This window comes from Schistosoma haematobium, chromosome 6 (assembly GCF_000699445.3).
Source record: "Schistosoma haematobium chromosome 6, whole genome shotgun sequence".
Taxonomy (NCBI): Eukaryota; Metazoa; Platyhelminthes; class Trematoda; order Strigeidida; family Schistosomatidae; genus Schistosoma; species Schistosoma haematobium.
Genome location: NC_067201.1, coordinates 6117215 through 6131091, shown reverse-complemented (window position 1 = coordinate 6131091; position 13877 = coordinate 6117215). Strand labels below are relative to the sequence as shown.

General features: G+C 34.0%; 1 protein-coding gene across 1 annotated transcript in view; it reads right to left on the bottom strand.

The window, feature by feature from the left end:
• The window catches only part of MS3_00011026 (uncharacterized protein), a gene marked incomplete at both ends in the record, with an annotated part of 28066 nt that extends 14716 nt beyond the window's left edge, over positions 1-13350 (bottom strand). Inside the window, 4 exons of the mRNA XM_051219434.1 lie at positions 560-574; positions 5267-11303; positions 11797-11843; positions 13296-13350. Of these exons, the coding sequence (XP_051065346.1) occupies positions 560-574; positions 5267-11303; positions 11797-11843; positions 13296-13350 (6154 nt within the window). The remainder of the gene's footprint in view (positions 1-559; positions 575-5266; positions 11304-11796; positions 11844-13295) is intronic.
• Positions 13351-13877: the final 527 nt, after the last annotated feature.

The following is a 13877-nucleotide window of genomic DNA, read 5'->3' as shown; positions in this document are numbered from 1 at the left end:
ACTGAGTCATGATGGCCACTTGGTCGTGAAATGGGGTGAATTTGTAATTCAATTGGTGTTGTTTACTTGAATCTTCCCATTGATATTTAGGACTGCAATTGATTCGTCCAACTGACGAGTCCCAAATAGGACAAAATGTGCGTCCTGGATTCCACTGCTATCCACTATCCATCTTTGCTTATAAATTGAGGCAATACGCACAGTATGCACATATTGCCAATAAGAAACTGATCAATTGCAATCTTCAACATCAATCAGAAGATTTTAGTAAACAATACCAATATTCAATTTATTTGAAACTATCAAGTTCAACCTTAGTACTGATACCTCTAAACTGTTCACTATAAAAATTTATACATTTCATCTAACTAAATGTTCGTATCAATTATTCATTTATTGAAACTTTACAATCGTATTTGAAACAATTTAAGTAAATATACCACCTCATTTCGTTGAACACATAACTTTCATAAGAATATATGAAATACAGTGATGATTCTGACAGTTCAAATACTATTATGAATACGAACTAATCCATGAACATTGTTTGATAACTTACGATCATCTCCCAATGCTATGAAAAAATATAACATGTAAGTATAGTTATAATCGAAAGTATAAAACAGTGTATCTAGGAGTATGTTTCACTTTGAAACTAGTTTAAACAATCATGGTTGATTGATATTGGAGACCATAAGTTATATTTTTTTTTAGTATAAATCTTCCTAATTGATACTTTCATCGATTATTCAATTTGTACCCTTAATAGGTAACGGTTAGTTACTAACTTTTATAACTATACTGTTGCCTACAATCATTAATTCATTGTAAAAGATCATTTACATCATAACTTTAAATGTTATCATCACTGATAAGTAACAATTGTGCTTAATGGATATTTATTTCATCAGGAACTTGAGAAATCTTCAATTCTCATTGTATTCTCAATAATAATAGTTATTAGTAAGCTTAGCGGATACCCACAAAGAAACTGAAAGATTGTTGAATATCTTTATTATTTTCTGATGATAATAATAACAGGTTTGAAACGATTGTACAAGTTGATGTTGATTGAATACATTATCATTTTGATACTACTCATAAGGTGCTGATCATGTTTGTTCACCTATTCTGTCTATCTTCCATTTTTAAACGTTCATCCTTTCGATATCAATCATTAAAGAATGGTTTTTATCTCATAGTCATGATATGCTTGACGCTATTACGAGTTCAGCTTACTCGATAAATGGAACGAAGGTCAAAGATACAGTAACACAATAGGCTATTCTAATCCGTTGTTCCCAGCCCTGCTAACTAGATCAAGAAGTCTTGATCAGGTGTAGAGAACGTATTCTACAAACACTCAGAAAATACGAGGTCACTAAGCACACAAATTAAGCTTATTTATAGAATGATAGAAACAACCTTAGGAGAGCCACAAAATAGCGTAGGAAAGAAAATCGTCAATCAATGACAGTGAATGATTTCGGGGTGGGAAATGTAAGCTGTGTGTCAACTAAGCGTCTCCTGGTGCGAAAATATGAAATCCGAATTTTCAGAATAAAATGACAAAAATTAGGACCCTATTCAAGTGAGTTCGAGGGATCTAACGTCCTCAACAAGTCAGAAATATGTTATTTGAAAATAACAATGACAGAGTGACTACATTGAAATACGTCTACAATATAATACTGATTTATATCAAATGTGTTGTCTTTATTCTGAAGTACATCTTAATCATCATCACTGAAGCATAGGGTCATTTATGGATCGTTTTCTGCTGCCTACTGACACACAATTTTGATTGATTTATGTCAATCTTTGAAACCGAAATAGGAGTGTCAACTTGTTTAGTAGCTTCTGTATTCACTAGTTTGCGTTATTGTTTTGGAGTTAACACTCTGAATGAAATCTATCTTGTATGGATTTCTTGTCAGCATTTCATCCAACAATCTATTGAAACTAAATAATATTCAACTGGTTCATCAATCGAAAAGATATTCGTTAATTAATAAATTATCACACAGTTGATATTCCACTACTGACTACAATCCAGAATTATATCAAAAAAACCTATTCAACAATTATTAACTGTTGGTTTTACTGGCTAGCAGTGAACACCATGATTCTCTTAGTCTGATTAGCTGACTGTACTTGCAGCCGTGTTGATATTTACATCTAGACTTCAACCTGTTAACGTTCTCTTGAAACACTGAACGTTATATCTATTCAGCTTCCTATTACAAATAGTCATTGACTTGTGTAACGAAGATGAAATCTTATCAGTTTGTATCAGTCAGTCAGTCAGATACAACGTAGGACCAGGCACATATATGCATCGGTCCAAGTTGCCATACCGCATTAGCACAACAAGATAAACACCGGATTCATAGTAGTTAAGTCAATGGTGGCAATATATAAAAGAAAGATTACATATAACGACATAGTACAGGAAGAAAGATTTAGTTCGTAGAAAGAAAAATATGAAGTGATTTTAATCTCTTAGTTTAAGGGAAGACAGAGAGTGTAAACACCTATGCCATTGTGATCGATTCTGAGCCATGTCACCAAGAGTCTCCAACCATTGGTTACGATAGTCACGTGGACCCCAACCAAGTAGTCTGCATCTAACAACGTGGATCAGACTAGAAGTTAGTGAATTTGTGGACTGATGCCACGTTTTGGTTTGGCCGACCTTAACTTTCTTCCTACCATCCCCCACACCGGTTAGCATTGCACGTCGTGTTAATCGGTGTTCAGCCACACGTGTCCCAGCCATCTCAGTCGATGAAGATTAACAAACTCATCAACTGATTTGCCCTCATTCCCTAATACCCTGCGTCGAACCTCACTATTACTTACCTGGTGATCCCAGCAGACGCCAGCAATATTTCTAAGGCATCTGTGGTCAAATACCAGTAGCTTACGAGTATCTTCTACTCTCAATGGCCATGTTGCGCTGCCGTAAATTAAAACAGAACGGACTGCCGTGCAGTATACTCGTCCTTTTACTGATAGACGGATATCTCGCCCTCGCCGTAGTTAACGTAAGTTGGCAAAAGCCAAACGAGATTTTCGAATCCGTACTGAGATTTCGTCAGACACCAACCCGTTAGGGCTGATGAGACTTCCAAGATAAGTGAGGTTGTCAACACGTTCGACTACTTCACTCCCTATCCTTAGTTCAGGTGTTGATGCAAACCAGTCCTGAAGCAACAACTTGCATTTCGAAGGAGAGAAGCGCATTTCAAACATTCTAGCATTGTTGCTTAGTGCTATCAGAAGACTCTGCATTTTACCAGCGTCTTCACCAAACAGGACTATGTCATCTGCGCATTCTAATTCAATAAGTGGACCACTTGGAAGGAGATCAGTTCCATCAGTAGGTCTATGATAAAGTTAAACAAAAATGGAGAAAGTGGACAGCTTTGATGGACATCACTTTAGGTTGCAAAAGCAGATAACAGTTCGCCATAAGCTCTGCCTCAACTAGTAGTGTTCGAGTAAAGAGCCTTCACGAGGTTTATGTACTTCTGAGGTACGTCTTTCAATGACAGACACTTCCACAGAATCTCACGGTCTACAGAGTCAAATGATGCTTTTAAGCCAAGAAAGACCACCATTGTCGGACGCCGATAAGTATGCCTGTGTTCTAGAACCTGACGAATTATTTGTATGCTAGGGACCTTTAGAATACTGATCAAAATGCTCTTGAATCAATGTCAATACCAAGCCTATAGTTTTTGGGATGCATGTATTTAAATGGAAACTGATCAACTGCAGTCATTCAACTTAACAATGGGAAGACACAAACCCTCACGAATGAATGAGAAATTCTAAAATGATAAAATTGACAAGACTATTTGATAGGATGAAACAGAAGAAAAATCATTAGTTGAAGAATGACTTTCACTTCAATATAAGTATAGAATGTAAATTTTCTATTTAAAAATGAGAACCAGTTTATCATTTTGATGTAAAATGTACCAGTTAAATAACTGACAATGATTTGACTTCTAAGTCAGTGACTGGATTCTCTAGTGTATTTCTTCATCCAAACACAAGTAAGCTATATACAAACACATAACCGTTTCAACAACATCAATCATCATAGAATTAATGTAAAAAAAACGATACTCTCATCGGTTATTCAATTTTAGAGCTGTACTCCTGGATTCATAATTCATCAGTTTATTTCATTGTGTTTTTTTGTTGAAAAATGAATCAAATAGAAATTGCTCTTCGTTTAATCAATTAAACATTTCAATAGTTGAGATCATGATTCAATTGAAGCTAGACTAGATGGCCATTTTATCCTATCGTGGGACTCCTCCTTGAAAGTGCGCATACACGAACCTAGAACCTATCGGTCTCGCACTCGAACGTTTAACCTCTAGACTACATTATTAAAAAACAAGATCAACGTAGTGTATTTTATAAAGACAATATTCCATCACTTACCCCTATCGAATAGCACTTGTAAAATATTGTAAAAAACAGTATATATGTTTATGCAAAACAATAAAGGCATGAAATATGTATCCATTCTTTTTTCTATACAAATTGTTAGTTCATACTGATTCGCTACTTTCTGTCATACTGTGCGGTGTGCTACTGATGTCGACGGATATAAGTAGTATATATCGGTGAACCAATCAGGTATACGATAACACGCCTTGAAGTTTGGCGCAAAATTCACTCATCCATTTGGCTAAATTGAGTTTTGACATTATAGCTGATGTCAGTTGGTGATGAAAACCCTATTATCTAATTCTTAACCCTTACTATCAAATGTAAATATTAATTCTAATTCCTCATATTGGTTTATAACCCTCATTTAGCCGTGGTATGTAGGAGGACATTCTCAAGGTCACTTTAACTTCAATCAAAGGTCATCCATAAATTATAATGTTACCTATATATCATCCATTACAATATATGTTTAAACTGTATCATTCACAACTAATTATAATAATGTAATGTGTATCCCTTGTCAATGTTGAGATGGTGATCAATGTTCCAACGATTGTTGTATTGATACATATAGGTATGCATTTTATCGATCAAATAAGTTTTTTTTTGATAAAATCATTTCCATGTACATGCAACATATTACCATCAGAAACTTCATGCTTCCAACATCGTTTTTTTTCGGACAAGACAATCAGTAAAACAAATAGTTAAAATTGTATTCAATGACTTACCATATATAGCATCTTATAGGGAAAAGTATCAATAGAAAAGGGAAAATCAAATGAATATAAACGCAGATTTTTAGTTAATTCCTGATCAGTTTTATTATCATTCCTCTTAGTAAACGATTGATGATGATGATGATGATGATGATGATGATGATGATGATGATGATGATGATGATGATGATGATGATGATGATGATGATGATGATGATGATGATGATGATGATGATGATGATGATGATGATGATGATGATGATGATGATGATGATGATGATGATGATGATGATGATGATGATGATGATGATGATGATGATGATGATGATGATGATGATGATGATGATGATGATGATGATGATGATGATGATGATGATGATGATGATGATGATGATGATGATGATGATGATGATGATGATGATGATGATGATGATGATGATGATGATGATGATGATGATGATGATGATGATGATGATGATGATGATGATGATGATGATGATGATGATGATGATGATGATGATGATGATGATGATGATGATGATGATGATGATGATGATGATGATGATGATGATGATGATGATGATGATGATGATGATGATGATGATGATGATGATGATGATGATGATGATGATGATGATGATGATGATGATGATGATGATGATGATGATGATGATGATGATGATGATGATGATGATGATGATGATGATGATGATGATGATGATGATGATGATGATGATGATGATGATGATGATGATGATGATGATGATGATGATGATGATGATGATGATGATGATGATGATGATGATGATGATGATGATGATGATGATGATGATGATGATGATGATGATGATGATGATGATGATGATGATGATGATGATGATGATGATGATGATGATGATGATGATGATGATGATGATGATGATGATGATGATGATGATGATGATGATGATGATGATGATGATGATGATGATGATGATGATGATGATGATGATGATGATGATGATGATGATGATGATGATGATGATGATGATGATGATGATGATGATGATGATGATGATGATGATGATGATGATGATGATGATGATGATGATGATGATGATGATGATGATGATGATGATGATGATGATGATGATGATGATGATGATGATGATGATGATGATGATGATGATGATGATGATGATGATGATGATGATGATGATGATGATGATGATGATGATGATGATGATGATGATGATGATGATGATGATGATGATGATGATGATGATGATGATGATGATGATGATGATGATGATGATGATGATGATGATGATGATGATGATGATGATGATGATGATGATGATGATGATGATGATGATGATGATGATGATGATGATGATGATGATGATGATGATGATGATGATGATGATGATGATGATGATGATGATGATGATGATGATGATGATGATGATGATGATGATGATGATGATGATGATGATGATGATGATGATGATGATGATGATGATGATGATGATGATGATGATGATGATGATGATGATGATGATGATGATGATGATGATGATGATGATGATGATGATGATGATGATGATGATGATGATGATGATGATGATGATGATGATGATGATGATGATGATGATGATGATGATGATGATGATGATGATGATGATGATGATGATGATGATGATGATGATGATGATGATGATGATGATGATGATGATGATGATGATGATGATGATGATGATGATGATGATGATGATGATGATGATGATGATGATGATGATGATGATGATGATGATGATGATGATGATGATGATGATGATGATGATGATGATGATGATGATGATGATGATGATGATGATGATGATGATGATGATGATGATGATGATGATGATGATGATGATGATGATGATGATGATGATGATGATGATGATGATGATGATGATGATGATGATGATGATGATGATGATGATGATGATGATGATGATGATGATGATGATGATGATGATGATGATGATGATGATGATGATGATGATGATGATGATGATGATGATGATGATGATGATGATGATGATGATGATGATGATGATGATGATGATGATGATGATGATGATGATGATGATGATGATGATGATGATGATGATGATGATGATGATGATGATGATGATGATGATGATGATGATGATGATGATGATGATGATGATGATGATGATGATGATGATGATGATGATGATGATGATGATGATGATGATGATGATGATGATGATGATGATGATGATGATGATGATGATGATGATGATGATGATGATGATGATGATGATGATGATGATGATGATGATGATGATGATGATGATGATGATGATGATGATGATGATGATGATGATGATGATGATGATGATGATGATGATGATGATGATGATGATGATGATGATGATGATGATGATGATGATGATGATGATGATGATGATGATGATGATGATGATGATGATGATGATGATGATGATGATGATGATGATGATGATGATGATGATGATGATGATGATGATGATGATGATGATGATGATGATGATGATGATGATGATGATGATGATGATGATGATGATGATGATGATGATGATGATGATGATGATGATGATGATGATGATGATGATGATGATGATGATGATGATGATGATGATGATGATGATGATGATGATGATGATGATGATGATGATGATGATGATGATGATGATGATGATGATGATGATGATGATGATGATGATGATGATGATGATGATGATGATGATGATGATGATGATGATGATGATGATGATGATGATGATGATGATGATGATGATGATGATGATGATGATGATGATGATGATGATGATGATGATGATGATGATGATGATGATGATGATGATGATGATGATGATGATGATGATGATGATGATGATGATGATGATGATGATGATGATGATGATGATGATGATGATGATGATGATGATGATGATGATGATGATGATGATGATGATGATGATGATGATGATGATGATGATGATGATGATGATGATGATGATGATGATGATGATGATGATGATGATGATGATGATGATGATGATGATGATGATGATGATGATGATGATGATGATGATGATGATGATGATGATGATGATGATGATGATGATGATGATGATGATGATGATGATGATGATGATGATGATGATGATGATGATGATGATGATGATGATGATGATGATGATGATGATGATGATGATGATGATGATGATGATGATGATGATGATGATGATGATGATGATGATGATGATGATGATGATGATGATGATGATGATGATGATGATGATGATGATGATGATGATGATGATGATGATGATGATGATGATGATGATGATGATGATGATGATGATGATGATGATGATGATGATGATGATGATGATGATGATGATGATGATGATGATGATGATGATGATGATGATGATGATGATGATGATGATGATGATGATGATGATGATGATGATGATGATGATGATGATGATGATGATGATGATGATGATGATGATGATGATGATGATGATGATGATGATGATGATGATGATGATGATGATGATGATGATGATGATGATGATGATGATGATGATGATGATGATGATGATGATGATGATGATGATGATGATGATGATGATGATGATGATGATGATGATGATGATGATGATGATGATGATGATGATGATGATGATGATGATGATGATGATGATGATGATGATGATGATGATGATGATGATGATGATGATGATGATGATGATGATGATGATGATGATGATGATGATGATGATGATGATGATGATGATGATGATGATGATGATGATGATGATGATGATGATGATGATGATGATGATGATGATGATGATGATGATGATGATGATGATGATGATGATGATGATGATGATGATGATGATGATGATGATGATGATGATGATGATGATGATGATGATGATGATGATGATGATGATGATGATGATGATGATGATGATGATGATGATGATGATGATGATGATGATGATGATGATGATGATGATGATGATGATGATGATGATGATGATGATGATGATGATGATGATGATGATGATGATGATGATGATGATGATGATGATGATGATGATGATGATGATGATGATGATGATGATGATGATGATGATGATGATGATGATGATGATGATGATGATGATGATGATGATGATGATGATGATGATGATGATGATGATGATGATGATGATGATGATGATGATGATGATGATGATGATGATGATGATGATGATGATGATGATGATGATGATGATGATGATGATGATGATGATGATGATGATGATGATGATGATGATGATGATGATGATGATGATGATGATGATGATGATGATGATGATGATGATGATGATGATGATGATGATGATGATGATGATGATGATGATGATGATGATGATGATGATGATGATGATGATGATGATGATGATGATGATGATGATGATGATGATGATGATGATGATGATGATGATGATGATGATGATGATGATGATGATGATGATGATGATGATGATGATGATGATGATGATGATGATGATGATGATGATGATGATGATGATGATGATGATGATGATGATGATGATGATGATGATGATGATGATGATGATGATGATGATGATGATGATGATGATGATGATGATGATGATGATGATGATGATGATGATGATGATGATGATGATGATGATGATGATGATGATGATGATGATGATGATGATGATGATGATGATGATGATGATGATGATGATGATGATGATGATGATGATGATGATGATGATGATGATGATGATGATGATGATGATGATGATGATGATGATGATGATGATGATGATGATGATGATGATGATGATGATGATGATGATGATGATGATGATGATGATGATGATGATGATGATGATGATGATGATGATGATGATGATGATGATGATGATGATGATGATGATGATGATGATGATGATGATGATGATGATGATGATGATGATGATGATGATGATGATGATGATGATGATGATGATGATGATGATGATGATGATGATGATGATGATGATGATGATGATGATGATGATGATGATGATGATGATGATGATGATGATGATGATGATGATGATGATGATGATGATGATGATGATGATGATGATGATGATGATGATGATGATGATGATGATGATGATGATGATGATGATGATGATGATGATGATGATGATGATGATGATGATGATGATGATGATGATGATGATGATGATGATGATGATGATGATGATGATGATGATGATGATGATGATGATGATGATGATGATGATGATGATGATGATGATGATGATGATGATGATGATGATGATGATGATGATGATGATGATGATGATGATGATGATGATGATGATGATGATGATGATGATGATGATGATGATGATGATGATGATGATGATGATGATGATGATGATGATGATGATGATGATGATGATGATGATGATGATGATGATGATGATGATGATGATGATGATGATGATGATGATGATGATGATGATGATGATGATGATGATGATGATGATGATGATGATGATGATGATGATGATGATGATGATGATGATGATGATGATGATGATGATGATGATGATGATGATGATGATGATGATGATGATGATGATGATGATGATGATGATGATGATGATGATGATGATGATGATGATGATGATGATGATGATGATGATGATGATGATGATGATGATGATGATGATGATGATGATGATGATGATGATGATGATGATGATGATGATGATGATGATGATGATGATGATGATGATGATGATGATGATGATGATGATGATGATGATGATGATGATGATGATGATGATGATGATGATGATGATGATGATGATGATGATGATGATGATGATGATGATGATGATGATGATGATGATGATGATGATGATGATGATGATGATGATGATGATGATGATGATGATGATGATGATGATGATGATGATGATGATGATGATGATGATGATGATGATGATGATGATTATGATGATGATTCGTTAACGACTAAGTTTATATTAGTTGACAGTTATAATTTTAGTTCATTGAGATACTTTTGGTGACTTTGAAACTGACGAAACAAATTTAAAGTGGCCAAAATTCTACTTCAGTTCAAATCGTACACGGTATTAAATGATACAATTATAAAGGTGACGGAATTTTAGATCTTTGAATTTATACGATCTAACTCTTCCAACCACCTATGTTTAGAGAACAAACCAGATCCCAGTGGAGGAAGAAATCAGGAAGAAACTCTGGTAGTGGATAGGACACACATTGAGGAAAGCGTCCAACTGCGTCACAACGCAAGCCCTCATATGGAATCCTCAACGCCAAAGGAAAAGTGGAAAACCGAAGAAAACATTACGCTGAAGGAAGGTCGAGGACAGAGTGGGTTGGAGAATACTGGTCGGTGGCCGATTCTCCATTGGGAGTAACAGGCGTAATTAAATATGTAGGTAAGTAAATAACTCTATCAACCAAGACAAAACATCGTTACTTCAATATTTTGACCCTTAAATGAAAATTTAGGTTGTGTAAAAAACCCTAACGTATTACAAAAAGAGACAAAATGCAAGTCATACAGCGTTTTAACATGATTTTTCTCTTAGAGTGCCATGTCTAATAAATGTCTTCATCCAAAATATAATACTATGTAAAATGATCTTATGTCTGGTGTCATGAGATTCTTCATGTGTTATATGCTGCCTTTATCTACAGAGAATGTTACGTACTTGTGAAATTTTTGAGTTCTCGAATTATCTTTGTGGTAATGGTAATGGTAGTATTAGTGATAATATTAGTATTATTAGTACTGGTAGTGTTGTTAGATGGTGTTTCAGTTATAAAAATAGAACGAACGTCAAGACAGTTCTATTGTACGGAGCTGAGATTTCGGGAACTACTACAACCATCATGAAGAATGTACAAGTATTTATAAACAATTTTCAACGTAAGATACTCAGTTTCCGTTGATCGAATACCATCACCAACAGATTACTGTGCGAGAGAACAAACCAGCTTCCATTTGAAGAGGATATTAAGAAAAGAGGTGAATAGGACATGTATTACGGTAATCATTAAACTGCATCGTGAAGCAAGAGCTAACTTGAAATGCTGAAGAGAAACGGTAAAGATGAAGACCAAAGAACACATTGTATAGGGAATCGGAGGCAGACATGAAAAGGATGAATAACAACTAGAAATGATTTCCCATAACACAGTTGGATGAAGAATTCTGGTGAGTGGCTTATGCTTCTCTACAAGGGGTAACAGGCATATACAAGTAATGAAAATATCTATATGTATCATATTCAGAGATAAATTACTTTCATTTGAAGATTTTGTCAATTTTTGTATGACAATAACTACTCCAAATACACATTCTCACTTGATATGATGGAAAGAAAAGTCAATTTTCCATTGATTTACTCATTATGAGTTTTGTTCAAGACTACCTTCCGTTTTTTATTCAATGCAATGATTACTCAATGTAGTATTTGTTTGCTTTCCTCTTATGATATTTTATTCTGTATAATATACAATATTCTTGTATTCAATGGACATGAACTATGCTCACTATGTGATTTCATCTTAATTATTCATCAAAATGGGTGGACAATCAGTATATAAATGAGTGTATTTTCTACTAGAGCTGTCATCTTCGTCGTCGTGTTTTGGGGTTAATAAATCATTACTTATACCAGTCTTTGTGTTCTTACTTTCGCGTCGTGGGAATTGCAGAGGTCCTTCGTTTCGAGTATAAGTGATAAGTGTTTCCGACATAACAATCACCGACGTCCAGATACAAAAAGTAGCATTAAAAGAGTCAAGACAATAAGCAATCAAACGACAAGTTATAACATCAGTATGATAGTGAAAACGTTCTTATTAGAATACATTGAATATCATTACTTAACTTGATTTCTCAAACACTATTTTAAACATCAGTTAAAGAGTACACATTTTGAAAAGAATGAATTTTTTTGTCAAACTTACAGTTTCCCATAGCAACTTGAAAATGTACCAAAATCAAGATGAAATAAAATAACATTGTACAGTACATCCTTCTTTTTTTCTTTTAAGAATATTCAATATTTCTATTCACTTTTATACTATTATGATGTGATAGTGATTCATTAGTTTTAATCTCTACCCTTCAGTCTGTTTATTATTGGTTTATGTTAAAGAATTGTTTTAACATTTTAAATTGTACACCCACTGATCAGCACCATATTTAATGAACGGATAACTGACTCATGATCTTAACCATTGAAATTACTATAATATTTACAAAACCCCCCTTCTGATATTAATCAGCATATGCTCACTAGTGACTGAATTCAAAAGGTATTTCCTGGAGTTCTAGTAAGAAGCAGTGAAGTTCAACCTGGTCTGTTGTGATATAGTAACTCACTGAAGAAAATGGTGGATGTGTGATTCAATTTCGTGCATTAGTTGAAGTTAGACATTAAGACCGTTGGATGCCGTCCGACCCAGTGGACTAGTGGTTAAGTGCTCGCACGCCAGACTGATAGGTCCTCAGCGGGAATCTTGAGAGGTGTGATCGTGGATAAGCAT